General features: G+C 48.2%; 3 protein-coding genes across 4 annotated transcripts; 2 read left to right on the top strand and 1 right to left on the bottom strand.

Annotated features, from left to right (window-relative positions):
• Window positions 1–12,051: 12,051 nt before the first annotated feature.
• Window positions 12,052–14,505, bottom strand: Slc52a2 (solute carrier family 52 member 2). Of its 2 annotated transcripts, none has more exons than XM_027404265.2 (5): window positions 14,165–14,505; window positions 13,818–14,052; window positions 12,844–13,729; window positions 12,628–12,751; window positions 12,052–12,516 (listed from the first exon to the last, which is right to left on the bottom strand). In XM_027404265.2, the coding sequence occupies exons 2-5, from the start codon at window positions 13,945–13,947 to the stop codon at window positions 12,304–12,306; spliced, it is 1,353 nt and encodes a 450-aa protein (XP_027260066.1). In that variant the 5' UTR covers window positions 13,948–14,052; window positions 14,165–14,505; the 3' UTR covers window positions 12,052–12,303. The 2 variants fall into 2 exon arrangements, with proteins under 2 accessions (XP_027260066.1, XP_027260068.1); XM_027404267.2 differs by having other exon boundaries at window positions 12,844–13,207.
• A 75-nt stretch (window positions 14,506–14,580) lies between these two features.
• Window positions 14,581–17,532, top strand: Fbxl6 (F-box and leucine rich repeat protein 6). The gene is made up of 9 exons (XM_027404228.2): window positions 14,581–15,009; window positions 15,265–15,423; window positions 15,553–15,616; window positions 15,900–16,031; window positions 16,110–16,217; window positions 16,297–16,410; window positions 16,484–16,715; window positions 16,793–17,039; window positions 17,295–17,532. Exons 1-9 carry the CDS (start codon window positions 14,618–14,620, stop codon window positions 17,443–17,445), a joined length of 1,599 nt encoding a protein of 532 aa, XP_027260029.1. The 5' UTR covers window positions 14,581–14,617; the 3' UTR covers window positions 17,446–17,532.
• Window positions 17,533–17,680: 148 nt separating this feature from the next.
• Tmem249 (transmembrane protein 249) lies at window positions 17,681–19,850 on the top strand. Its single transcript, XM_027403768.1, has 6 exons — window positions 17,681–17,692; window positions 18,271–18,421; window positions 18,640–18,734; window positions 18,836–19,031; window positions 19,201–19,286; window positions 19,549–19,850. Exons 1-6 carry the CDS (start codon window positions 17,681–17,683, stop codon window positions 19,729–19,731), a joined length of 723 nt encoding a protein of 240 aa, XP_027259569.1. The 3' UTR covers window positions 19,732–19,850.
• The last annotated feature ends 8,078 nt before the right edge of the window (window positions 19,851–27,928 follow it).

Here is a 27,928-nt window from a genome sequence, read left to right as displayed (position 1 = left end):
CCAGAGGAACAAGACTAAACTTTGGAATGATTAACTGCCTCGATTTCCACTCCTAAGATAATCCGCTGCCCAGAGATGAGATACAAACCTTATCTCTAGGATGTTAATCTGCTGCCTTCACAGTGATAAAGTGCACACTAAAGAATCACTTCCTGTTGGTGCTCATTGGCATTTGTGATGACAGGCAATGTGACTTCTGATCTCTGGTATTCAGGCTAAAGATTGGCCACAAATGAGAAGAGATAAAATTGAGACATCAGTGAAACACACAGGTCCAAAGGCTAAAAGGAGTACATGCTAAGATTAGAACAGGTATAACACGAGATCCAGTCCCAAAGCTGTTCACCAAAAATGATGGTGGAGGCTGACATAAGTCTGAATCTGTCTTTGTAGATCATGTAAAGCACACACATGTGATGTTAGCAGAATTATCAGAAACACACACAGCACTTAACCTTGATCAATTGGCCTTTTATTCCCACAGATAAAATGAAAGTGGAAATTAGATGATTATGCCAATGGAAAACATTTCCAGTCAGGAAAGTCATAACATCAATAAATTGGCAAAGTCATCTTTTTATGTTGGCTCTCAAAGGCAGAAATGAAAGTCTGGGCAGAATCAAGGACACACAATAAGCATGGCCTTAGAAATTATTTTTGTTTCTTTATTTTATTTGACACACAAGAGTATTTTGCATGTATGTTCATCCACCGTGTGTGCATGCACCTTGTGCATGCCTAGTACCTGTAGGAACCAGACAAAGGTATCTGCTCTCCGGAACTGGCATTACAGAGAGTTGTGAGCCACTAACTACATGGGTGCTGGAAACAGAACCTGGGTCCTCTAGACGAACAGATGGTTTTCTTAGCCACTGAATGAACCATTTCCCCAGTCCCAAGGGAAAAAAAAATTGAGACAGGGTTCCTCTGTGTAGCCCAGGCTGTCCTGAAACTCACTCTATAGACCATGTTGGTCTCAAACTCAGAGATCTTCCTGCCTCTGCCTCCAAGTGCTGGGATTAAAGGCTTGGGCCACCACCTTCCCGGCTCTTGAGGGTTTCCTTTCCAAATAGAACATGATGAATCAGATGGTACTTACACCCACCCTGATGCTGTAGACAACAAACACGTGGGGAAAGTGGTTTCCAGGAAGAGTTCATTGTTATCCCTGGGCTCCCATCTCCCATCTCCCTTCCTTCCTTCCTTCCTTCCTTTCTTTCGAACAGAGTCTCACTGTGCCATGTTGTCGTGTGTCTGATAGCTAAGTCTGTGGGCCTGGTTTCCTGATGTGATTTGAATACACTAATGAACCACTGTAGTCTCATTTTGTATTAATAAATCTTTTGCCGGGCGTTGTTGGCACATGTCTTTAATCCCAGCACTCAGGAGGCAGAGGCAGGTGGATCTCTGTGAGTTCGAGGCCAGCCTGGTCTACAGAGCGAGTGCCAGGACAGCCTCCAAAGCCACAGAGAAACCCTGTCTTGAAAAATCAAAGTAAATAAATAAATAAATAATAAAATAAAAAATGTAATATATACTTAAATACAAATTGATACTCATCTATAGTAGTCAAAATTATAGTCATGTTAGTTAGGAATCCTGGAGGATTCTGAGAATCCTGAGGGAGACTGATTCCCATTTTTCTGAGAAACTGCCATACTGATTTCTTTCTTTTTTTTTTTTTTTTTTTTTTTTAAGATTTTACTTATTATGTATACAGTCTTGTGCCTGCATGCCAGCAGAGGGCACCAGATCTTATTCAAGGTGGCTATGAGCCACCATGTGGTTGCTGGGAATTGAACTCAGGTCCTCTGGAAGAACACCCAGTGCTTTTAACTGCTGAGCCATCTCTCCAGCCCCTGCCATACTGATTTCTAAAGCAGCTGTACAAGTTTGCACTCCCACCAGCAATGGAGGAGTGTTCCTCTTTCTCCACATCCTCTCTAGCATAGACTGTCATTGGTATTTTTGATTTTAGAATGAATGGCTTCTTCCTCCCTCTGCTGACCCAAATAAAACCTGACAGCTTAAAACAAAGCCCTTTTGCCTGCTGGTGGTGGTGGCACATGCCTTTAATCGCAGCACTCAGGAGACAGAGGCAGGTGGATCTCTGTGAGTTCGAGACCAGCCTGGTCTTCAAGAGCTAGTTCCAGGACAGCCTCCAAAGCCACAGAGAAACCATGCCTCAAAACCTGCCCCCCCCCAAAAAAAAAATAAACAAAGCCCCCTTAGCTTGGCAGTGGTGGTGAATGCCTTTAATCCCAGCAGAGGCAGGAGGCTCTCTGTGAGTTTGAAGCCAGCCCAGTCTACACAGCTACACAGAGAAACCCTGTGTGTGTAGGGGGGGAGCCCTTTTGTGCCTTTGCTCCTACCTGTAGGGCCTGAAGTTGATGGAGTGGTTCTACAGGTTGTATATCAGGTTGGGCAACGGTGCTTACATAACAGTTACAGGAGGCAAAAAACCTTCTGGTCTTTCTTAAAACTGTCAACCCCCCAATTAGGGGAGGAGGACCCTTCAAAGGTTTAAAAAAAATGAAATAAAGCCAGCCCTCAAGGAAACGCTGGGCTGTGGCTCTCAGTCCCCCTCTGCTTTGTGAAGGGCCTTTCTCTCTGTGTGCCTCACCTCTGATAAAGCTTTCCTTCAACTGCTGATTTGGGGGCTATTCCTGTTTTCTGTGTTCACCATGACTCCACTGCTGTCATGCTTGTCATGCTGGGGGTTCTCCCTCCACCTGTCCATTTCAAGATTTATTTAAGGCTCCATCTCATCAGCTGTCCAGGGTTGAGTCAGAGGTCAATTGGAACCTAGGGCTTCCTCATTCTGGAGATACCATTTGGGGCTCTGGCTTGTGGGTGCATTCCTTTGATTCTTGAGGCTATAAACCCTCCAGTTTCCCGTCTTACCACACTGAGGGTGAGTTTTAGGAAAGTGTTAATATTTGGGCAGTTTTTTTTTTCTAGAGAGCAGTTTATAGACAGATATAGCATTTATTTTTTATTCTGTTTCCTCTGGGAATGAAGTGAGATATTTGAAATCACCCCCTAAGGCTGCAAGAAGTCTTTTTTGCTGGTTTCCTAATAAATGTCAGAGGCCAGATTATCTACCAGGTAGGTTTCTGCAGGCCTTTTGTTTTCTCTTTCTGGTAAGCTTACCTTCCTTTTATGCTCTGTTTCTGTTCAGGATTCCTACCATAGAAAATGGAATTTGCTACACTTTTAGTGGGCCATCAGTGGGAGTCCGGTGATGCAACAGTCTATATTGTTAGGACAGGGAGCTGGAAGAGCAGCTGTGAGTCCGGCCGCCTCGGGTCACAGGTTGGTTTGAGAATGAAGCTGCAGGTTGAGTCTACTTGTAGAGGGAAAAGAGCAGGGCCACAGCCAGATGAATGATTAGATAGACAGACAGATGGCATATCAAAAACTATGAACAGGAGGATGGGCAGACGCAGTTCCAGTAGACCACAGTCAACAGCAGGAACAGGGCCGAGCTGAAGGCCGGAGACAGGAGTTCTCATTCTGTTGGTCCCTTATTGCACACAACAGGTGGTCAGATGACAGGTCAGTAGAGGCTGTCACCATAGTGTATATATAAAGTGAGGACCTGGCTGCTCCAAGCTATGGTTGAGGGGAAGGTTTTGATCGTAGCTGTGAGGGAGAGAACAGCTGGAGGCGTCTGGAAGAGTGCAGAGCAGGGAGAGAAAGTGATACACTGAACATGGCCAGCAGGGCGAACAGGGCCATGTGGGGAGGGAGGGGTGAGAGAGGGAGACAAAAAAAGAGAGCAAAAGAGAGGGGCCAAGAATGCATGTCTTTAATCCCAGCACTCAGGCAGAGGTAGGTGGATCTCTGGGGGTTCGAGGCCAGCGTGGTCTACAGAGTGAGTCCCAGGACAGCCAGGGCTACACAGAGAAACCCTGTCTTCTAAAAACAAAAACACAACACAAATGATAACAACAAAAACCACACACAGCTGGAAATTCGGTGTTCTATAGGAGTGAGAAGCCGAGGAAAGGAGAGCTCTGTGCTGGAGAAGTTTAGAGGAGGGGGAGAAGTGAGAAGCGCTGAGAGGGGCCATGCTCACTGGGTGAGCCAGCATTTGCTTTGGTATGCATATTGGCACCACAGTTAGCCATTTTGAGACAGGGTTTCTCTGTGTACCCCTGGCTATCCTGGAACTCACTCTAAAGAACAGGTTGGCCTTGAACTCAGAGATCCACCTGCCTCTGCCTCCCAAGTACTGCAATTAAAGGCATGAGCCACCACTGCCTGTTGAAATAAAATATTACACAAACATATTTGCTATCCTTTTGAAGAAAGACAGATTAGCTTGGTTAGTGTGGAATCAACAGGAAGCAAACACAAGCAGAGATAGGTAAAATGATCTGAAGCATTTATAAGTCCCCAAATGAGAAAATGGGAGGTTCTGTATCGGAGTGCAGACATTGTGAACACCGAGAGAAGATGTGAGCAGGTGAAGCAGGACCTCTCAGAGCCTCAACCCAAGAGAGGCATCCACACCTAGTGATGTGTGATCTTTTGGCAGACACACCAAAAGATGCTGCTGGGATCTTCTTCTGGTCTCCACTGGGCTCAACACCCCTTGTGGTCTCTGTAGAAAGAATTCAGATGATACACACAGAGGACAGTAGAGAGGATGGATAAAGTTTTGTACAGAGTAAAATGTGGCACCCTCAAGTGATAAGAGTGAACAACGTGCCAGGCAGTGATGGTGCATGACTTTAATCCCAGTACTCAGACAGAGGCAGGCAGATCTCTGTGAGTTCAAGGCCAGCCTGGTCTACAGAGATAGTTCCAGGACAGCCAGGGCTTTACATAGAGAAACCCCATCTCAGAAAAGAAAAAAAAAAAAAAAAAGCAAACAATGGTCAAAGGCACCTTTGTGGAGGAAAACCCTCAGAGGGTGAAATCAGACAATGGCTAAAGGCAACACTGTGAAAAATCACCCTCACAGGGCAACAATGGACAACAGCCAGAGAGACCCACAGATGTTTTTAAATAGTTTGGTGGGGTTTTTTTGTTTTTGTTTTTGTTATTTTTTTCGAGACAGGGTTTCCCTGTGTAGCTTTGGAGCCTATCCTGGCACTCACTCTGGAGACCAGGCTGGCCTTGAACTCTGCCTCCCGGGTGCTGGGATTAAAGGCGTGGACCACCAAGGCCTGGCCTGTTTTTGTTTTTTTGAGACAGGGTTTCTCTGTGTAGCTTTGGAGGTTGTTCTGGAACTCCCTCTGTAGACCAGCCTGGCCTCCAACCCACAGAGATCTGCCTGCCTCTGCCTCCCGAGTGCTGGGATCAAATGCATGTGCCACCATTGCCCAGCCCAAAGTTGAATTCATTATGATTTATTTTTGTTATTTCTAATTACCTGTATGTGTGTGTGTGCCTGCATGTGGCTATGACATGAGTGTAGGCACCCACAGGAGCCAGAGGCATCCTGTACTCTTGGAACTGAACTTACAGGTGATTACGGGCTGCCCAGTGTGGGTGAGAAGAATGACACGTGGGTCCTTTTGCGAGAGCAGTGACGTTCCTAACCACTGAGCCACTTCTCCAGATCCCAAATTGTCTTAGAGATACAAGAGTGAGTTTTTTTCCATGACCACCTTCTCTTATCACCTTCTCAGTCCCCAGCCCTCCTCACTGGTACTGACAACAAGCCACAACAAACCCACCCTATATGCCTTTTTTTTCTTTGTTTTTCTTAAAGATTTTATTTATTGTCTATGAGTGCTCTATAGTATGTACACCTTTATGTCAGAAGATGGTACCAGATCTTATTACAGATGGCTGTGTATCACCATGTGGTTGCTGGGAATTGAACTCAGGACCTCTAGAAGATCAGGCAGTATTCTTAACCACTGATGAAACTCTACAGCCCCTTGGTTTGGTTTTTTTCTCTTCTCTTCTCTTTTCTTTTCTTTTCTTCTTTCTTTTTTTTTTTTTTTTGTGTGTGTGTGTGTTGTGGTTTTTCGAGACAGGGTTTCTCTGTATTGTTTAGGAGCCTGTCCTGGAACTAGCTCTTGTAGACCAGGCTGGTCTGGAACTCACAGAGATCTGCCTGCCTCTGCCTCCCGAGTGCTGGGATTAAAGGCATGCATTCACCACCACCCAGTTTACCGCACTGCCTGTCTTGGTTCCCTCCTTAACCATGTAGGATTTGGGGATTGAATTTTGGTCCTCAGGCTTGGTGACAAAGTGCCTTTACCTACCGAACTATCTTACCACTTAAAAAAAAAAGATGTATTTATTTATTTTGTATAAGTGTTTTACCTGCATGTATGTATGTGTATCATGTAGTGGTAGGGGAGATAGAATCCCCCTGGAACTGGAGTAACATGTTGTTAAGAGTTACCACATGGGTCGGACGTTGGTGGCTAATCCCAGCACTTGGGAGGCAGAGTTCGAGGTCAGCCTGGTCTCCAGAGCAAGTGCCAGGATAGGCTCCAAAGCTACACAGAGGAACTCTGTCTCGAAAAAACAAAAACAAAAACAAAAACAAAAAGAGTCACCACGTGGATGCTAGGAATCAAACCTGGGTCATCTGCAAGGACAGGAAGTGCTCTTAACTGCTGAGCTATCTCTCCAGCCCCATCTTGTGGTCTGTTTCTTTTTTTCTTTTTTTCTTTCTTCTTTTTTTTTTTTTTCTTTTTTCTTTTTTTTTTGTTTGTTTGTTTTGATTTGATTTGTTTTTCAAGACAGGGTTTCTCTGTAGCTTTGGAGGCTGTCCTGGAACTTGCTCTGTAGGCCAGAGCTCACAGAGATCCGCCTGCCTCTGCCTCCCAAAGTGCTAGGATTAAAGTCCTGAGCCACCACTGCCTCGTGTGCTCTCTCTCTTTGAAAAATTTTTTTGAAACAGGGTTGCACTGTGTAGCTCAGAATGGCCTTGAATTTGGCAGTAATCCTCCTGCCTCTGCCTCCTAAGTGCTTGGATTACAGGCATGTGCCACCATGCCCAGTGTGGCTTTAGCTTCTAATGCCAAAGAACGTAAAGCTCTTTAAATTAAATGTTGTCTCCATGCTACCCAGTAACTTCTATCTTCTGGAAAGACTGAGAAGGTGAATCTAGTCCTTGCAAGATTTCTCACTAAACTCAGACTTGACTCTCAATACTCTTGGCCCATGCTTCTTTCAGTTGCACTTTTGCAATCCTACATTATATCCAAGTCCCTTCAAAGTCTTTTACAGAAGGTCCTTGCTCCAGGTGGACCTCTTGCTAGATCCACTGTGACAGAAGATCAAGTCAATCACTGACAAGCAGAGCGGGACAAGCAGAGCCCCAGGGCTGACGTCTTGTTGGGATTGCATCTAAAGAGAAAAGGTACTTGGAGCTGCATGGACCAAACCTGATCTACTATGGGCCTGACCCATGGGTTCATCTGTCCCTCAGTTAGACTGCTCCATCCCCAGAAGTTCGAACAACCTTACACCTGTGGCTTAGAAATCCCTGTTTCCTTTTCCAGCGAGATCCAGGTAAAACACATCTCTAGGCCTTAATGGGCAGTCAAGATTCTCTCACCTTTGAAGTTCTGTGACATAATTTTACAAGCTCTCTCTTATTCCAACTACATTCTATAAGACCCAATCTAGTTTAGGATATTTATCCTAGATCTGCACCTTCAGGGACACTAAGAATATTCCCTCAGGGCTGGAGAGATGGCTCAGAGGTTAAGAGCACCGACTACTCTTCCAGAGGTCCTGAGTTCAATTCCCAGCAACCATCCTTTATGAGATCTGGTGCCCTCTTCTGGTGTGCAGATATACATGGAAGCAGAATGTTGTATACATAATAAATAAATCTTAAAAAAAAAGAATATTCCTGAACTGAGCCCATCACTTACCTTGTATCACAACACTGCCTTTAACAACTGAGCCCAACATTGCAACTCTCTTGGCTTAGCTTTTCCAATATCTTTACAATCATCCTTGGGGGACTTCCTATCTGTCCTGAAATCTCAGTGTGCTTTCTTTCTTTCTTTCTTTCTTTCTTTTTTTTTTTTTTTTTTTTTTTTTTTTTTTGGTTTTTCGAGACAGGGTTTCTCTGTATAGCTTTGGAGCCTATCCTAGCACTTGCTCTGGAGATCAGGCTGGCCTAGAACTCACAGAGATCTGACTGCCTCTGCCTCCCGAGTGCTGGGATTAAAGGCGTGCACCACCACATGCCCAGCTGTGTGCTTTCATTTTTAAGCATTATGAGCCAGGCATGGGATTATACACCTGTAATTCTAGCATTCGAGGGGCTAAGCAGGAGCATCAGGAATTCAAGGCTAGCTGGATCACACAGTGAACTTGAGCCAGCCTGAGACCTTCTCTCAAAATAACAGAAGGAAAGAAAAAACAAGCACAACAACAATAACAATAAAAAATTCATTTTGCATTTTACTATTTCCCAATTCCTTGCCCAGCCCCTACAGCTACTTACGTCTCCCTGTCACCTTCTGCCAGAGGACTCTGATTCAATCCCCAGCACCCACATTTCAGCTCACAACTGTCTGTAACTCCAATTCCACGAATCTGACAACTTCACACAGACATATACATTCAAGCAAAACCAGTTACGCACAGCCAGGTGGTGGCGCAGGCCTTGAATCCCAAATCCACCAATGCACATTATATATATATATATATATATATTTTAGATTTTCGAGACAGGGTTTACTCTATGTAGACCAGGCTGGCCTTGAACTCTTAGGGATCCACCTTCCTTTGCCTCCTAAGTGCTGGAATTAAAGGCGTGCGCCACCACTGCCCGAGGTTGTGGTTTTCTGTAACTGTCTCCGTCTATTGTTTCCTTGATGAGAGGTAAAGACTACATTTATCTGGTTAGACCCTGGTGAGGGGTGTCTGTTTTGTTGTATTGTTAAGTAGAGTTAGGTTTAATTAATATTTTAAAATATAAGACTAAACATAATGGTTAAGAGAAGCATGTGGGAGGGCTGGAGAGATGGCTCAGTGGTTAAGAGTACTGGCTGCTCTTCCAGAGGACCTGGGTTCAATTCCCAGCAACCACATGGTGGCTCACAACCATCCGTAATGAGATCTGGTGCCCTCTTCTGGTGCGCAGGCATACATGGAGACAGACTGTTGTATACATAATAAATAAATAAAATCTTAAAAAAAAAAAAAAAGAGAAGCATGTGGGATAAAAATAAGACACACCCAAGGTCATGGGTATGCCCTTCAAAACAGAGTCAACCTGATTTGCTCTTTTGTGTTGGTCTTTCCAGGAATATAATCGCCATCTAAATTTAAATGAGGTTTGTCCCATGGCCTGACATAGTCTATCCTGGAGGTATTGCATATATTTTGAGGGAAGTGCATGTGTTAGGACAGGGGCCACTTACAATACAGCAAATGACAAGGAAATACATGTGTCCCTTACATTTATCTTTTTTTGTTTCTCTGTTCTCCCATTACTGTCTTGTGTTCTGAATCCCATTACTGTCTTGTGTTCTGAATAGATTTTTTTTTTTTTTTTGGACAGGGTTTCTCTGTGTAGCTTTGGCGCCTGTCCTGCAGCTGACTCTGTAGACCAAGCTGGCTTTGAACTCACAGAGATTAGGCTGCCTCTGCTTCCCTAGTGCTGGGATTAAAGGTGTAATATAAGATCTTGAATGTGTCCACTTCCAGTGTCCACAGCCGAGGCCTATCTTACACCAGGCATTGTCCCACAACCTGCTGCTGCATTACTTTGAAGAAAATCCCATTTATGATGTTCTTTTCTTCTGTAAGTATTTGATGACACTAAAAGATAATTCTTTTACAAAGTCCGGTGAGGCATGCCTTTGATCCCAGCACTCAAGAAGCAGAGGCAAGCAGATCTCTGTGTGTTCCAAGCCAGCCTGGACTACAGAGTGAAACCCTCCCTATTTCAACAAATGAACAAACTTTTTTTTTTTGAGACAGGGTTTCTTTGTGTAGCTTTCGGGCCTGTCCTGGAACTCACTCTTGTAGACCAGGCTCGGCTTGAACTCACAGAGATCCTCCTGCCTCTGCCTCCCAAGTGCTGAGAATTAACCACTTTCAAAATGTAGGTCAGTGGCTTAAAAACATTCAGAATGATGTATAACCACCACCACCACCATCCAACCCCATGCAGGACTCTTTCCAATCTTTCAAACCAAACTTTGAACCCACTAAGCTGGGCAGAGACAGGCCAATTTCTGTGAGTTTGAGGCCAGCCTGGTCTACAAGAGCTAGTTCCAGGACAGGCTGGCTTCAAACTCACAGAGATTGGCCTGTCTCTGCCTCCCAAGTGCTGGAATTAAAGGCCTACACCACAACCACCACCCGGCCCAACAAGAAGTCTTAGAGACCTGGATATTGGGCTATCCTATCTATTATGGATACCCATGGACTTGGCAGACAGCCTTGCCTCCATCCTGGACTTGTTATTTTCCACCCTGTGTTATTTTGACCCTTGCCCTGTTTTCTGTGGCAAGACAGGAAGGCACTAGAACTTCAAAGAGCAGTGGCTTTCTCAAACTGTCCACTTCTGGCTCAGGCTGGCCAAGATCTGGGGCACCTGCTCCCTTTTCTCTAGGAGACCATACATATCTGATGGGCCATGCTGTCTCATGGCCCTTGGGGCTAGCATACCTTGCATAGATGTACATATGAACTTAAGGCAGAGGCTGTTGTTTGATCACTGACTTGAAGAAACCAAGAAAAGGAGCTGGGAGGTAGCCCTAGCAGTCTCTAGCCTCAGGTGGACAGAGGAAGGCAGGCCTCCGGCATGGGTGCTGACCAGGGACAGGGGCAGAGTACAAAAGGGGAGGAGGGCCACAGGTACAAGAGTCCTGCACAGTTAGTTCAACCTTAATACTAGTCTCAGCTGCTGTACTCCTGAACAGTGCCCTAACCCCACAAGCCCTTCAGTACCTGCCCACCTTGCCAAGCCACACCTGCTTCTATGAGCCAACATCGGAGCCACAAGAAATCAGAGAGGTCCCTCTGCTCAGGTGGTCTTGACAAGGTATGAGGGCTGGTGAGGTCAAAAGGCTTAAGTTCAGGAAGGTCACGTGGAAGAATGTGATCAGCAAGGGTGGGAATGGCCCTCTTCCCTGGAGAATGAGGCTTCAAGACATGCTAGTCACACTGGGACACACTTGACGTCCTGCCTCCCCACAGGCCTCTTTTCTGTCTGCCATAGTATGGAAAGAAGGCAGAGTCAGGCCCTTGCCCTGACATGGCCTTGAAATCCTCCTGGTTCGAAGGATCTTTCCATTTCTAACTGAGGCCCCAGCCCTTTGTGTGAGAGCCTTCTAACGGCTCAGCCCAGAAACAAACCTACATATAGACCCCTGGGGCAAATGAAATGCCCAGTGTGAAGATAACCAGAGATCTGCCAGTTTGAGTTGAGGACAGCTATGTGTCTACCTGAACAGAGGACCTTGGAGCTTTGACTACAGGAGCTAGAAGATGGCAGCTGGAGGGCTGGTGAGCAATGCTCCCAAGCTGACAGGTCCTGAGAGGGCTGGAACCTTAAAAGCCAACTCTTGGGGCTGGAGAGAAGGCTTAGTGGTTAAGAGCACTTACTGCTGTTCCTGAGGACCTGGGTTGGATTCCCAGCATCCACAGGGCTGCTCATAGCAGTTTGTAACTCCAGTTCCACAGGCTCAGACACCCTCTTCTGACCTCCTCAGGCAAAACACCCATGCAGATTAAATAAATAACATAAACAAACCAAAACAAACAAACAAACAAAAAAACCAGTTTCACTGAGCTCCTTTTGGGCCTGATGTGAAGATCTTGGTAGGAGGGTCTTATGTAGCCAGGGGGCAACAACACCACCATCAGGTCCCCTTACTGATGACTTTCCAACCATGCCAGACCCTCACACTCAAGAGTGCTGTGGAGCAGTGGTCCTGCTATTTGACCTTCATCTCCCAGGGTAGTTCCAAAAAGACAATGGTGTCCTGGGGTCTCCTAAGGACCTGGAAGCATAACTAGGCAAGTGGGTGAATGTCTGTCCAGAAGCTGCACCAGGATTTGGGAAGCGGTGACTCCTGGCACAAGGGAGCTGTGCTCATGGGATTAACAACTCACTGAATAAAGATGCTTTATTGTGCAAATCCCACAAAGGCCACAGCCCCAACCTATCCCTGGTTCCAAGCCTGCTCTTTGGTCCTCAGCCTGGTCTTTTCTCAAAGCCAGGTCTCTGATGGAGTGTGTAATATCCACGAGTGTATCTGAGTTGGGAGGCCACCTTAGGCCACAGGACTCAGGCATTGTGGCAATCTCCAGGTGGAGACAAGTGAGGTGAAGTAAGTCCCGCACATCCCAGGTTCAAGAGCTACACTGGGCCACACAGTCCTCTCCACTTTTAAATACTTGATAGATGCTGGTGGGAGGGAACATAGCAATGGCACCCAGCAGAGAGCCCACCTGGATAGCCACACCAGCTGCAAGCAATGCTGGCCGGCCTCCACTGTGCAGCATGGAACTGATCGCCACCTTGATGTATGAGAACACGCCTGCACACAGGACCCATGAAAGCACCTGAAAGTGGGGTAGAGAGGGGAGTTTTGCAGCAGCAGCAGCAAGCTGAACATGAAATTCCCCTGCTCCGAGACAAGCCCTATGCCTACTTCATGTCCCCACTATACTTACCACAAGGACCACACCTGCAGAGGTGCCCACCAGAGGAGGACAGGGACTTAAGACTGCCAGTGTCATCAGGTAGGCTCCAAAGCACATGCCCAGTATTGACAGACCATACAGCCCTGCCAGAGACCTGCCAAGGATGGGCTGAGATTCAGGACTGGCTGTCCCAGACCCTGGCCTACCTCAAGTTCCTCCCCATAGGGGCTAGGGACCCATGTGCACCTGCACAGCACTGCCATGGCCAGAAAGCAGGCAAGGGGGTTGGCGGAGCTACCCAGTACGACAGCCAAGTGGTAGGCCAGGCGCCCATAGGGCAGGCAGGAAAAGCTCTGTACAGCAGGCAGCACACCGTTGGTCAGAGCATTGGTGATAGCCAGCAGCCCCAGTAGACAGGCACTTCGGAAAGAGAACAGCTGGTGGGCCTTAGGGTCTGGGCTGGGAATAGTGCCTGCCACTTGGCCTGGTAGCTCCTGCAACGGTGAGGCTTCTTCCTCTTCCTCTTCCTCCTCTGTTCCTGGTGTTCCTACCCGATGCACTGGACCCACTATGGGTACCGATGGTGGGGATGGCAGTAGTAACAGGAGACCTTGGAAGGCAGCAGCGGAAGTGCCCAGAAGGGCAGTCAACACCCAGAAGAAAGTTCTGACAGAAAAGCGCTCAGGGAACTTGATGGGAGACACCTTGATCGGAGGCCCAGTGGTACTATTGGCAGGCACAGGCAGGCACTCAAGGCGGCCCACCCCCTGCACCAGGGCTAGCACACAGGGCAACAGGGCACTCAGGCCCTGGCCCAGGAAGAAGGACCGTAAAAAGGGAGGTGGCAGGTGGCTCAGGAAGGGCAGGAAAGTGACATTAGAAGCACAGCAGGCCAGTGCCAAAACAAACGCCAGCGTTAGGAAGGCCACAGAGTGGGACTGCCCTGCCACTGAAGCCTCACGGTCCCACAGAGGGGCCAGCAGGGCTGTGCCCACTATGCTTAGCCCTTGCACCACTTGGATAGGGATCCGCTCGCCCTTGCCGTGGGCTAAACGCCTCCACAGGGTCACCAGCAGCAGACCCAAGTTCCCCAGCGCCACAAGCACAGAGAGGTACGAAGGGAGGCTCCAACCTGCAGTGGAGGGATGAGGCCGTGTAAGAGCACCAGGCTAAGGAACAGAGCGCCTGCAGCCCACCTCCACCCACCTCTCTTCACTCACCCTCCGGGAGCTCTTTCACCACTACAGGCAGTTCTACCCAGATCCCGTTGACGGCAGCCCAGGAGCCCATGCCGAAGAGGGCCACCAGCAGATGGGTCAGCACCAGTCGGCCCAGCGGAGGTGCTGCCATTAGGTCAAAGGGGACCCTCCCGGACAAGGCGCAGGTTAATAGTCCACTCTTCCCCACGTAGGATCGAAGCTTTTCTAGCTACTCTAGGAGCCAAATCTCTTCCAGCTGGAGGGAGACAAAAAAGGAGAGTGGACAGAAACCGGGGTCTGAGGTAAACAGATTGCAAGACTCAAGACACCTGGAAGGAGGCGGCAGACAGATCAGGAGCTGCACATACCAAGGAACCTGCACCGGGACCCCACAGAGCAAAAGGGGCAAGCGGGGGAGCAAGAAGCTGGTCTAAAGAGTGACTCCGGGAAGGAGGATCAGAGAGGGAGCAGTCCCTGCTGCTTGAGGAGAAGGAAGTCTCGGCACTGCTAAACCAATCAGGACCACAGCGAACTCCAAGGCAGCCGGCGAGGTCGACGAGGGGCGTGGCTGGCTTTACCCTGGGCTTCACCGCCGAGGGCTACGCATATGGGGCGTGGGGCCGGAGCTGCCCGCCCAACACCAAGAACAACCAAACCCCAGCCAGCTCCGGGACTGGATGAAGACGCCAGCAAACCCGCTAGACTCGGGGCGGAAGTCCCACCCCCGGAAGCTATGTGTAGTGGAAGGCCTGAGGTCGGTGCCACGCCCCTTCCTCCCAGCCCACCCACCCACCTTCCGCTTTAGCAGAGGTACCGGAGCTATGGCTCCTGTATCCTCTGGGCAAGTTCGGCGTCGAGGTCGGGGCTCCAAGCGGGCCGACTCGCGGGCCCGCTCGGCCGAGGACTGGTGGTGGGACAGTCTGGCACCTCGCGGCTCTGGGTACCACCTGCTGCAAGCGGACAGCATGCTGCTCGTGCTGCCAGACCTGGAACCTACCCGCGCTCGTGCGCACAGGCGCGCCCCTCGCCGCGCTCCGAGACCCCTGGCTCGCGGCCCCACGGCGGCCGCCAAACCCAAGGCCAAGCCCCGACCTGAGCCGTCGGCCGATCAGGGCCCGGACTACGGCTGGGGAGACCGTATTCCCTTAGAAGTCCTGGTGTATATTTTCGGATTGTTGGTTGCGGCTCACGGGCCCATGCCGTTTCTTAGCAGGTACACTAACAGCGCCTGCCGGGGTATGGACTGGCCCACTGAGCGGGTGGAACTGCAAGGCAGAAGGCAAAGCATCTCGGTGGGAATACACGAGTGCTCCTGTAACTATCTCCACTTGGAGCCCCCAAAGCCCGGCTCTCAGACCCTTTTGCTGCAAGTTGCAAGGGCAGATATGCTGCTTGCTCCCAAGACACTTTGTTGTAGGCATCACTTAGGAAAAGCCATACACTTTCAGCAAACTGTTTCCTCTCCTAGGGCTGCACGCGTTTGCCGCCGTTGGCATGAAGCCACCTCCCATCCTGCGCTCTGGCACACTGTGACCCTGTCACCCATGCTGGTTGGCCGAGCTTCCAAGGGCAATCTTAAGGCAGAGAAGAAGCTCCTTGCTTCTCTGGAGTGGCTCATACCCAATCGGTGAGGGTCCTTTGTCATCTTAGTCCCTTGCTCTGCTTGTGCCTCCGTGCATTAGTGTTGGGTAGGGAGGATGCTGGCCAGAGGGGCAGCATGAGGACTCTAGCGCAACTGGGCCTTGCTGTCGCCCAGGTTCTCACAACTCCAGAGGTTGACCCTCATCCACTGGAAATCTCAAGTACACCCTGTGTTGGAGGTGAGAGCTTGAGCCTGCCCTGAACACTAGCTGTAACATTTTGAGTTGGCCACTATCGGGAGTGCCCTGGTGTTCCTCCACAGAGATGTCCGCCTGCCTACCCAGTTCTGTCTTGCTGACACCTTCGGTAGGAAGTTGCCAGAGGAAAAGGCACCCAAGTAGGCCTGTCATGGACAGAATGGAGTCATAGCTGGGCCATAGGATGGGCTTGTTGGGACCTTCAGTGTCTCTGTAGGTCTTTACCTGCCTTCCCCAACCCCAGATGGCCTTTCTCTTGCCACAGCTGGTTAGCAAGTTCTGTCCTCGGCTCACCTTCCTCAAGCTTTCAGACTGCCACAATGTGACTGCTGACACTCTGGTCATGTTAGCAAAAGCCTGCTCCGAGCTCCACAGCCTGGACCTACACCATTCCATGGTGAGTCCTGCCCCAAGGAGCCCTGAAAAAAGCCTGGGCCCTTGTGAGGTGACATGCACTCCTGTGCTGGATCCCTAGGTAGAGTCCACAGCTGTGGTGAACTTCTTGGAGGAGGCAGGGTCCCGAATGCGGAAGCTGTGGCTGACCTACAGTTCCCAGACAACAGCCATCTTGGGTGCGCTGCTGGTAGGTTGGAGATGGACAGGAACAGAGCTGCATGGGAACGGCCAGGCCTTTGACCTCATGTGTTTCCCCACCATTACAGGGCAGCTGCTGCCCCCAGCTCCAAGTCCTAGAGGTCAGCACTGGCATGAACTGCAACAGCACACCCCTGCAACTGCCCGTGGAGGCTCTGCAGAAAGGCTGCCCTCGGCTACAGGTATCTATGCCCTACCTTCTCCCATTGCCATTCATCTACCTATCTGCAACCTGTCCCTCCTCCCGACTCCCAGGTGCTACGGCTCCTGAATCTGATTTGGCTTCCCAAGCCTTGTGGACGAGGGGTGCCCCAGGGACCAGGCTTTCCCAACCTTGAGGAGCTCTGCCTGGCTGGCTCCTCCTGCAACTTTGTGAGCAATGAGGTTCTGGGACGCTTGCTCCATTGCTCCCCCAAACTGCGCCTGCTGGATCTTCGTGGCTGTGCTCGGATCACACCCAGTGGCCTGTGTGATTTGCCATGTCAAGGTCAGCTGACCGTGTGTGGCAGGTGGGATGTGGGATCGTTGGCTGCCTACTAGTCACACTGAGTTCTCTCATCTCAGAGCTGGAGCAACTGTACCTGGGCCTGTATGGCATATCTGAGGGATTAACTCTGGCTAAGAAAGGGAGCCCCCTGTTGACCCAGAAGTGGTATCATACCCTGAGGGAGCTGGACTTCAGTGGCCAAGGCTTCAGCGAGAAAGACTTGGAACAGGCCCTAGCTGTTTTCTCTGGCACCTCTGGGGGCTTACACCCAGCCTTGTGTTCCCTCAACTTAAGGGGTACCCGAGTTACACCAAGCACTGTCAGGTCAGTGCCTCTTTCTCTAATTCTTTGAATCTCTTGCTGACATATCTGACTTGAGGAACCAGAGGTATCCTTCCTGGTTTCACATTTCCCAGGGCTAGGAGGAGTGTAGGCATTGGTCAGACACTCCTACTTGGGGACCTAAAGAGAACTAGGCTTAGGCCTGGGTGGCTCTAGGTGGTAGGGGTGGTGTCAAGTGAGGGCAGACAAGGCTCCCTAACCAACAGCTCTCTTTCTCTTGGCCTGCCTGTTCCACAGTTCTGTGATTAGCAGTTGCCCAGGGCTGCTGTATCTCAATCTGGAGTCCTGCCGGTGCCTCCCCAGGGGACTGAAGCGTGCCTACCGGGGCCTGGAGGAAGTCCAGTGGTGTCTAGAGCAGCTACTTACGAGCCCACTCTCCTCCACTTAACTAGAAACCTACCAGTTTTGCCCTGGCCCTTTTCACTTGGAAATGTTTGAGCTTTTGTTATAATAAAGTATTTTTAGGCATTCTGAATGGTCCTTTGTTGTTTTATTTGAAATTCTGCTCACGCTAATCTAGCCTGGCCTGGAACTTAGTGTAGCCCAGGCTGACCTTAAACTCAACAGCAATCCACCCATCTCAGCCTCCTGAGTGATAGGCTTAGAAGCATGGACCAACACATATGGCCCTTAGAGTAAGTTGTTTCATGAAAAACAGATCATACCTAATGGAGCAGACTATAGCAGCCCAGGCCTATGTGTGTAGGAATGGCCCTTAGGTTTCCTAGCCCAAGGGTTTGCTGTGTCTGCTCACTGCAGAGTTCGACTCTTAGACTGTGTGAATCCCACCCTTGGGACACAGTTTTCTGAGGATAGGGTAGGCAGTGAGGTGTAAAATGGTGAGGAAAAAAAAGTGCAGAGGCCTTTATCAGCCACAAGAACCTGTGAGTTGACAATGTTAGCAACATCAGCTTAGGCTGTCCAGCCATGAGGAAGCCAGGCTGACTTCCAAGTAGTGGAAACTGGTCAGAGAGGGCATGTTCTCTACAAAGGGGTGGTCAACAGAAAAGCCCCTTCTAGAATCCTTCATCCTTAAACTTCTAGAACCCAGGCGCCCAGCCTGGACTGCTGTCTACTTCTCTGCCTTGCTGTTGTCTGGCTCCTGCTCCTTCCTAAACTGCAACCCTGGAATTGTCTCGGGTGGGAGCCCTGGATGTAGGCAGTGGGTGGTGGCAGTGGGCAAGCTGTATGCTGACTACTTCAACCTAACTAGGTCCCCAAGGAGCAGACCAGTGGCTTCCCCGCGTCTACTGTTGCCAAGCGTTTCCAGCTCTGGGCCCTAGGACTCTTCTCTACTGAGCGCCACTTAGCCAAGCGTCTCAAGAACAACAGCTTCTACCCCTTCAAGCAGCAGCAGCCGGATGGTGGGCACAGCAGACTGGGCATGGCCAGGTTCCCAAAAGTGGAGAGGCTGGCTGAAGCCTGGATGGGTTAGGGTAGGCAGGTGCACTTGTGGGTGCAGACACTGTAGTAGCATGGAGAACCTCCACGGGGTGGGCCCTTTCCCCCAAATCCCTGGCACTGTCCAATGCCTGGGGGCAGCTTCTGGCTTTCCTCATGTGCCTGGTCGTGCTGTCTTCAGTCTTTGTGCTCGAGTACTACCTGGACACGCTCTGGAAGGGGACGCTGCTTTTTATCGTCTGCCTTCTCTTGATCTGCTGTGGTATCCTCAGACAGGTGAGAGCTCCTGCCCCGCACCCCACAGCTCTCTCTGCATGAGGGCCACACAGGAACCTCCTGCCAGAACTCACCTCCCTATTAATCCTTGGTGCCTCCAGGTGGAGAAGCAGGAGACCTGGTGCTTTCCTGCCTATGGCATGGCTGTAGGCCTGTGGCTCATGGTTTCCTCAATTCCCCGGCGCCGCCTAGTGCTGAACCACACTCGTGGCATGTACCATTTTTCTATCCGTGGCCGAACTGTATGTCAGGGGCCAATGCATCTGGTCTACGTGCGCCTGGCACTCAGCTCTGATGGTGATGTCTGGGATAGGAGAGGGAAGAGGGGAGAGGGAGTGGGGGAGGGATGTGAATTCAGAGCTGGGAGGGACCAATAGTCTGGACACTCCCACCCTGGAGGCCCCACCCCTACCATCCTACCCCTAGTCTCTGTAGGTTGCTGGCTAAGTTCCTCATCTATTGGCAGCCTATGGCAGGTGCTTCTTCCAACTGGTCCTTTGTGGCCACAAGCTAGAGCCACTTGTGCTGGTGCAGCTGTCAGAGCGATATGAGGTGGGTCTACTCCCCCCCCCAAAAAAAAAGATACTAACTTCTGCTTAGAGTTCTTGAATTGGGCTGTTTTTTACTCCTAGGGTAATTACAGCACAGTTTCTCTATTGAGGCCTCCACTCTGCTAAGGGTGGCAGGAGCACTGTGGATTTGGGGCAGGGGTAGGGATACTCCCTGGTAAGGGGAAGGGATACCTAAAGAGCATGCTGGTGGGGGAGTCTCCTATCTGGAGAATGGAGAGCTGCTGCCACTCACTTATTCATAGCAAATGGAATTTCTGGGCCGGCACATTGCCCGGAAACTCAACATCAACTACTTTGACTACCTGGCCTCTTCATATCGTCATGTAATCCGCCACTGGCCACTGGGGGCCACCTTTAGCCCTGGTATTGTGCAGCGAAAAACACAAATCTACACTAAGTCAAGTGTCACCGACCTGGATGTTTAACCCTTGGGCCTGAACCCTAGCCTCCTTTTCCCTCTACTGTCCCATATCCCCATCTTGGAGGGACTGCCAGCCAGCCCCAACTACTAGCCTTTTTCTTACTAAAACTGATTCAGCCTCCAGCCAGGTGGTTTTTTGTTTGTTTGTTTAACGGGGGAGCTTCCTTTAAGGGTCTTCCCCCAGCACAACCTTCCAGTGTCTGAGGATCCTATCTTTTCCAGCTACCGGAGCAAATTCCACAGTTTGGGTTGGAAGAAGCGAAGAGAGTGTCATGTAACCAGGCCTTTGAATGTCTGAACTCATCACCAGGCTTAGGAATTCCTGTCCCTCTTAGCCAGCAATGCTGAATTAGGGCTAACCAATGAAGTCAGAATACAATTGGTCTGTCTGGCTTAGTCACCTGGCCCAAGTCCAGTCAGCAGTGATATGCCCTGGACCTTCTGGTATATCCAGGACTATATACCCCAATGTTGTTTCTGCACACTTGGCTTCTAAGTCCTTGGCCAAGCTGCCAGGCCCAGCTGGCATGTTTTGTGTCCCTGGTGAGCTCCCTTGTCTGGCAGGACACTAGCTCCCACACTAGTACCAGAGTTTCCTGGTGCCTGGGGCTGCCATGGGAACAGAGGACCACTGTCCACCTGGTTCTGTGGTCAACATGTTGGAATGTGTCCCTGATACCAGGACTAGGTACATAATTTGTGGAGCCACAAGATGAAAGAGTGGTCCTTGTCTGGTAGTCTCCTTTAATCCCAGCACTCGGGAGGCAGAGGCAGGTGAATCTCTGAGTTCAGCCTGGTCTACAGAGTGAGTTCCAGGACAGCCAGAGTTACACAGAGAAACCCTGTCTCAAAAAGAGAGGGAGGAGGTGTGGGGGAGGGAGGGAGGGAGGGAGGAAGGAAATATGGAGTCCTCATTAAAATGTTAAGGAGCAGGACTTGGTGGCACACACCTATAATCCCAGCTTCAGAGGTCAGAATTCATGGTCATCCTCTGATACACAGTGAAGTCGCAAGCCAGCCTTGGGCTACATGAGACTCTGTCTCAACAATAACAATAAAAGTTACTAAGCGGTTAGGCATAGTACCCAGGAGGTGGAGGCCAGAGGATTAATAGTATGAGGTAGTTTGAGTTACATAATGAGATCTTGTCTTGGGAAAAAGTTAATAAGAGATCTGCAGTATAGGATGTCGCTCACAGTGAAATGCTTTCATGGCATGTGCAAGGCATGGATTCCATCAATCAGTTGGGGGGGGGGGCAAAAAAGGAAAAAGAGAAGGACAGATGGGGAGGAACGGATGATGGACAGAAATAATCCTTGAAAAATTCAAATTGTTAGTCATGCCAATGGAAAGTGCCTGGGAAGTTCAATGAGAGGCCCTGTGAGCAAGAGAAGGATAAGTAGGAGCACTACTTATTGCAAAGTCAGCTGAGGTCACAGCTTGAATGATTTACTGGGTAGGTAGAGCCTGGGATGCAAAGCCACTGCTTGTGACATTCAGCATTTCTGGCCTGGGCACTGGGACTGCTGGCCAGGATGGGCATAACAGTTCTAAGGGGAGTTAGACTTGAACTTGCTTGGCAGAATTACTTAGTATTTGTTAATTATTTTACCGATCTGAGGATTGAACCCCAGGGACTCACAGGTGCTAGGCAAATGGTGTCCCACTGAGCTGGGAGTTTTTTTTTTTTTTTTTAAAACAGAGGCATGGGGAGAAGGAAGAAGCTGCATGCACAGGTCTGCATGTCTATCAGTTGCTTGTCTATCAATACCCAGGAAACAGCACAGGGGAGGAAATGTTCACATTGGCTTGTGGGTGATGGGATAAGTCTTGTTATGGTGGGGAAGGCATAGCAAGTTAGAGCACACAGGAACTTGTCTCATTTGTATCCACAGTCGGGAAGCAGAGAGACAATACTGGTGCTCACTTCCTCTTTTATATACAATCTAATATTCTAGCTCACAAGATGCTGCTACCTACATTTTTGGGTTTTTTTGTTTTTGTTTTGTTTGGTTTGGTTTGGTTTGGTTTTGGTGTTTGGTTTTTCGAGACAGGGTTTCTCTGTAGGTTTAGAGACTGTCCTGGAACTCTCTCTGAAGACCAGGCTGGTCTCAAACTCACAGAGATCCTTCTGCCTCTGCCTCTGCCCCCCCGAGTGCTGGGATTAAAGGCCTATGCCGTCCTCCCTTCCCCCAGCTGCTGGTACCCACATCTAAGGTGGGTCTGATGGACATATCTAGCAGTGTTTTTCCATAGTGCTTTTTAAAAATATTTTATTTATTTATTATGTATACAACATTCTGCTTCCATGTATATCTGCACACCAGAAGAGGGCACCAGATCTCATAACGGATGGTTGTGAGCCACCATGTGGTTGCTGGGAATTGAACTCAGGACCCCTAGAAGAGCAGTTGGTACTCTTAACTTCTGAGCCATCTCTCTAGCCCTCCATAGTGCTTTTAAGTTCAGTCAAGTTGACAAAATTGACCCCCACCATTTCCAGATGTGTTCACAAAGCCAAGGTACTGGATAAGATGTGTCTGGCAACTCTGTAAAAATCGTAGACAAGAAGATGTACAGGGATGTCAACCTGGTACCTGACACAGGGGCAGAGGAAGAGCCTTCAGAGACAGGAACCACTACAAGAGGGGAGGGAACCTATGTTATGTAAGATGAGGACTTCGGAGAAGGAGCTCATTAGCTCTGTGCAAGTGAGGAGCCAGACGGAAATAGTGAAACTCAAGGTAGAGAAAGAGATGGAAGCCTACAACATGTAGGACTCACTTGAATACATTAAGACATATTGGGGGATTGGAGATGAGACTTGGTGATTAAAAGAACATACTGCTCTTATAGAGGTCTCAGCATTAGTCTCCAGAACCTACATGGTGGCTCACAATTGTCTCCAACTCTAGCTCCAGTGGACCTAGCATCCTCTTGTCTCTGTGGACATCTGTACTCACATGTGAACAACCCCCACATACAAATAACACTGTTTTGGGGGGTTTCAAGACATGGTTTCACTGTGTAGCTCTGGTTATCCTGGAACTGCTTTGTAGACCAAGCTGGCCTCAAATTCACAGAGACCCTGCCTCCCAAGTACTGGGATTAAAGGTGTGTGCCACCACTACCCAGCTCCAAATAAAACTTTTTTTTTTTTTTTTTTTTGTTTTTCGAGACAGGGTTTCTCTGTGTAGCTTTTTTGGAGTCTATCCTGGCAGTCGCTTTGGAGACCAGGCTGGCCTCGAACTCACAGAGATCCGCCTGCCTCTACCTCCCGAGTGCTGGGATTAAAGGCGTGCGCCACCAATGCCCGGCCCAAATAAAACATTTTTAAAAGAATACTGGTGTACAGATATTGTTCCAAAAGATTTATTATGAAGAAGGTGATGGAATATTTGTAGGAACCATGTTCTTGGATGGGTAGAAAAGGAAGATGATTAGGGCTACAAGTGTGATTGGGAGCAGGGCCTTTTCCTATCCTCTGCTTCTATGCTTTTCCTAGAAAGTAACTGGTCAGCATATGGTCACAATGGACTATACTTAACAGCCTGCACAGCATATCATTTGGGAGGTTATTTAAATAATTCCTGGATAAGGCATTATAACAGTTGATGTGTTTAATTTCATAAACTGTCTTACAGCAAGCATTTTCAGTTTTTGCCATTTCTTTTCCTGTTTTTTTTTTTTTCTTCTTCTTCTTCTTTTTGAGACAGTTTCTCTGAGTAGTTCAGCTGTCCTGGAACTCACTCTGTAGACCAGGCTGGCCTTGAAACTCAGAGATCCACTTGACTCTGCTTTACAAGTGCTGGAATTAAAGGCATGTGCCACCATGGCCTGGCTTGCCATTTCTTTTTGTTGTAGGAATACACCCACAATTACTGCCGCTTAGACAGCCTTCATCATTTATTTTTAAATTTTTAAAGAAACTGTCATTGGATGGAGGTGATGCACACCTTTAATCCCCCGAAAAAGAGGTATGAAACAGCCTTCCATGGAATGGCAGAAGAGCCAGACAGGAATGTATAGCGAGGGGCTGCCGACTTGTGTTGTGTTGTGGATGTGTGGCTTTATAATCTAGAAAAGCAGACCTCAGGGCTGGAGAGATGGCTCAGCGGTTAAGAGTACTGACTGTTCTTCCAAAGGTTCTGAGTTCAATTCCCAGCAACCACATGGTGGCTTACAACCACCTTGAATAAGATCTGGTGCCCTCTGCTGCCATGCAGGCAGAAGACTGTATAGACTGTATTCATAATAAATAAATAAAATCTTTACAAAAAAGAAAAAAGAAAAGCAGGCCTCAGCTGTTCAGGGGGCACTTAGCCAGGAAAATGAGTGGTTTTCATTTTGATACTTGGAATCCAAGTTGAGGAAGAGAGCAAGGCTTTAGTTCGATATAGTTTCTTCAGCATCCACAGAGTATCCAAACCACAGAATTGTTTAGATAACAAGGCAGTCTATTAGGCAAGGAAGGTTCACACCCAGGAATTTCTTCAAGGTAGCCTCTGGACAAGGTATTTGGGGCGACATAAGACTGTTGGAAGAGTTGGCCATGGTAGCTCAGGCCTGTAATGTCAGCACTTAGAAGGTTGACAGGATACTGCTGCAAGTCTAAGACCAGCCTGGACTGTAGAGGGACCCTGTCTCAAAAAACAAAACACCGAGTGATGGTTGCCTCCAGTCTTTGAACTCATAGAAAGCAAACTCCTACCACCTACACTCTAGACTTAACCTTGACACCAAAACCATTTCACAGGTGCTGCTCCAGATGTTATCTTTGCCCAGAGGCTGTTCCTTAACATGAGACCCCTTTGCAGGACTTCGGATGTTTCATAGTTGGTACAATGTTTGCCTCACTTAAAGCCTAAAGTTCAGTCTCAAGCATTGCATAAAACCAGTGGTGAATGCCTATAATATATCAAGGAGGATCAAGTTCAAGTTCATCCTTAGCTACACAGTGAGTTTGAGACCATCTTGGGCTTCATAAAACCCTCCCTGAGCTGGGCGTTGGTGGCGCACGCCTTTGATCCCAGCACTCAGGAGTCAGAGGCAGGTGGATCTCTGTGAGTTTGAGACCAGCCTGGACTACAAGAGCTAGTTCCAGGACAGCCTCCAAAGTCACAAAGAAACCCTGTCTTGAAAAACAAAAACAAAACAAAAAAAAAAACAAACAAAAACAAAAACCCTCTCTGAAAATGCCAAAAAATAAAAATAAAGTTTTGCATGCTGGTGACTATAAACAAACAAACAAAAAATAACTTTTCAGCCTGGTGATTTCTAGTTAGGAAATATTTTCTTCCGATTTTGCTTGAAAATGGAAGTATTTTCTCTTCATCTGGTCTCTCCTACAACATAACTCAAGGCTAAAAGAACTAGGGACAGGGTAAGCAGCTCAGGGGGTACTTGTCAAGCAATTGAGAAGTGGGGGCTTCATTTCCATCTCCATAACCAGCCTGCCCAGAATCTCAGTGGAACAGTATTGGTTTTCTGGGACAACAAAGTACCGAGGGCTTATATCGGTAGTCACATCTTTTGTCATAACTCTGGAGATCAGAGTTTGTGCGCTCCAAGGGAGAGTCAACACCTTGTCTCACTTCTAACTCTTGGTGGTTGATGGCAACCTTTAATTTTTTACTTATTCATTCATTCATTCATTCATTAGAAATACTGGGAACTGACTCAAGGCCTCTCATGCATCAAGTATTCCACCATTAAGCAATATCACTAGTAATATCTTCCATTCATCTGTGATGGGCACTCCATTTTTACCAGCATATATTAATTATCCATCATGATGGTGGGTTTCATTATGACAGTTTTGTACACAGGTTGTATTCATCTGGGTTCCCTAGAGCAGTGGTTCTCAACCTGTGGGTTGCAACCTATGGGGGAGGGATCAAGTGACCCTTTCACAGGGGTCCCTAAGACCACCAGAAAACACATCACGTTATGATTCATAACAATAGCAAAATTAGCTGGGCATTGGTGGTGCACGCCTTTAATCCCAGCACTCGGGAGGCAGAGGCAGGCAGATCTCTGTGAGTTCAAGACCAGCCTGGTCTACAAGAGCTAGTTCCAGGACAGCCTCCAAAGCCACAGAGAAACCCTGTCTTGAAAAACCAAAAAAAAAAAAAAAAAAAAAAAAAATAGCAAAATTATAGTTATGAAGTAGCAATGAATTAGCTTATGGTTGGGGGTCAATGTAACTTGAGGAACTTGTATTAAAGGGTCATAGCATTAGGAAGGCTGAGAACTACTGCTTTATTCAAAGAGAACAGAGTCAACAATAGCCATCTTCATGCTAGAGAGGCTGAGATCATGCTAGATACTCAGTGCACCAAGCCAGGTGCCTCAGCAGGACCTCTGGGCCGGTAAGGCTGAGTGTACCTGGAAAGCACTGGACATCAGTCTAATTTGGAAGCTTAAAGAATTTTTTTTTCTTTTTTTAAAGACAGGATCTCTTTACATAGTTATGACTGTCCTGGAACTCACTCTGTAGACCAGGCTGGGCTTGAACTCAGAGATCTGCCGCCTGCCTCTGCCCCCTGAGTGTTCAGATTATCAAAGGTGTGGACCACCACTGCCTGGGTAAAAAAAGAATTTTTTAATTCTCATTTTTTTTTTTTTTGAAAAAGGGTCTCACTCTCTAACCCTGACTGGCCTGGAGCTCCCTTTCTGGACCAGGCTAGCCTCAAACAAAGATCCCCTGCCTTTGCTCCTATGTGCTGGGATTAAGGAAGTGTTCCTTCCATGACTGACTTTTTCTTTTTTTAAAAAAAATTAAACCACATGTTTCTGTGTGTGCATGTGGGCGTCAGTGGACAACAGCAGTTGGTTCTCTTCTTCCACCATGTGTCTGCTGGGAATCAAACTGAGGTTGCCAGGCTCAGAAGCAAATGACAGAAACTGCTGAGCCATCTCATTGGCCTGTTTTGTTTGTTTGTTTGTTGGTGTGTGTGTGTGTGTGTGTGTGTGTGTGTGTGTGTGTTAGGTCTCAGGAGCCATCTCCTTGTGTTTTGAGACAGGGTCTCTCAGTGGCCTGGAATTCACTGAGTAGGTTAGGCTGGCTGGCCAGGGAACTCGAGGAACCTTCCTGTTTCCCCTTCTCTGAGATGAAATTACAGCTTGAATCATCATAACCAGATATTTCATGTTAGTTTTTAGGGATTGTGCTCAGGACCCCAGGATGGTGCAGTAAGAACTTTACCAACTGAACTATCCCTCCAGCTGTGACGTGACCTATTGTCTTTATGAGAAACTCTGCTCTTTTCGTGCTGCTGTACTTTTATTTTATTTTTTTGTGGGGGTGTTGATTAGTTTGCGTGAGACAGGCTCTCAGCTTCTTTCCTTCTTCTTCTTCTTCTTCTTCTTCTTCTTCTTCTTCTTCTTCTTCTTCTCTTCCTCCTCCTCCTCCTCCTCCTCCTCCTCCTCCTCCTCCTCCTCCTTCTTCTTCTTCTCTTCTTCCTCTTCCTCTTCTTCCTGCTTCTTCTTTCTTCTTCTGTGTAAAAGCCCTAGCTGTCCATGAACTTGCTCTGTAAATTATTCTGGCCTTGGGACTGGAGAGATGGCCCAGAGGTTAAGAGCACTGACTGCTCTTCCAGAGAACCTGAGTTCAATCCCCAGCAACCTCATGGTGGCTCACAACCATCTGTAATGAGATCTGGTGCCCTCTTCTGGCCTGCAGGCATACATGCAGGCTGAACATTGTATACATAATAAATAAAAAAAAAAAAATCAGGCTGGCCTTGAACTCACAGAGATTTGCCTGCCTCTGATTCCTGAGGGCTGGGATTAAAGGCATTCGCCACCAAGGCACAACTAAATTTTTTTTTCTTTTTACAGTTCTACCACTGAATTACATTCCTCAGCTATTTGTTTATAAGCAGGGTCTCACTGTGTAGCCCTGGTTGGCCTGGAACTTGATATGTAGACCAGACTGGCCTTAAACTTATATACACCTGCTTCTGCCTTTCCAATGCTGGGATTAAAGGCATGTACCATGAGTAGCTAGCTAAATTGATATATTTGGGATCCTTAGTAAGTTTTTATGTACAAATCATTTGTTGGAGTCTTAAGTATGTTCATTCTGCAAAAGTTCACTCGTATCAGTTACTTTTTATAAAGCACTAGACTGATGTTGTATTTAATGAAAATATTTACTACTTTGATATTTGTTCATGTGTAAGTGATCATGTGTGCAG

Source organism: Cricetulus griseus, chromosome 2 (assembly GCF_003668045.3).
Source record: "Cricetulus griseus strain 17A/GY chromosome 2, alternate assembly CriGri-PICRH-1.0, whole genome shotgun sequence".
Lineage (NCBI taxonomy): Eukaryota > Metazoa > Chordata > Mammalia > Rodentia > Cricetidae > Cricetulus > Cricetulus griseus.
Note: the sequence above shows the minus strand (reverse complement) of the source record. Positions and strands in the feature narration are given on the sequence as shown.

Coding starts and splice junctions, on each gene's coding strand:
- Slc52a2 (XM_027404265.2), bottom strand. CDS start 13,947: ATGGCAGCACCTCCGCTGGGCCGACTGGTGCTGACCCATCTGCTGGTG. Junction 12,752..12,843: donor GCCATGGCAGTGCTGTGCAG/GTGCACATGGGT, acceptor CATCCTTGGCAG/GTCTCTGGCAGGGCTGTATG. Junction 12,517..12,627: donor CTGCAGGTGTGGTCCTTGTG/GTAAGTATAGTG, acceptor CCCCACTTTCAG/GTGCTTTCATGGGTCCTGTG.
- Fbxl6 (XM_027404228.2), top strand. CDS start 14,618: ATGGCTCCTGTATCCTCTGGGCAAGTTCGGCGTCGAGGTCGGGGCTCC. Junction 15,010..15,264: donor CCCATGCCGTTTCTTAGCAG/GTACACTAACAG, acceptor TTCCTCTCCTAG/GGCTGCACGCGTTTGCCGCC. Junction 15,424..15,552: donor GAGTGGCTCATACCCAATCG/GTGAGGGTCCTT, acceptor GCTGTCGCCCAG/GTTCTCACAACTCCAGAGGT.
- Tmem249 (XM_027403768.1), top strand. Junction 18,422..18,639: donor CAAGCAGCAGCAGCCGGATG/GTGGGCACAGCA, acceptor TGCTGTCTTCAG/TCTTTGTGCTCGAGTACTAC. Junction 19,287..19,548: donor AGCTGTCAGAGCGATATGAG/GTGGGTCTACTC, acceptor ACTTATTCATAG/CAAATGGAATTTCTGGGCCG.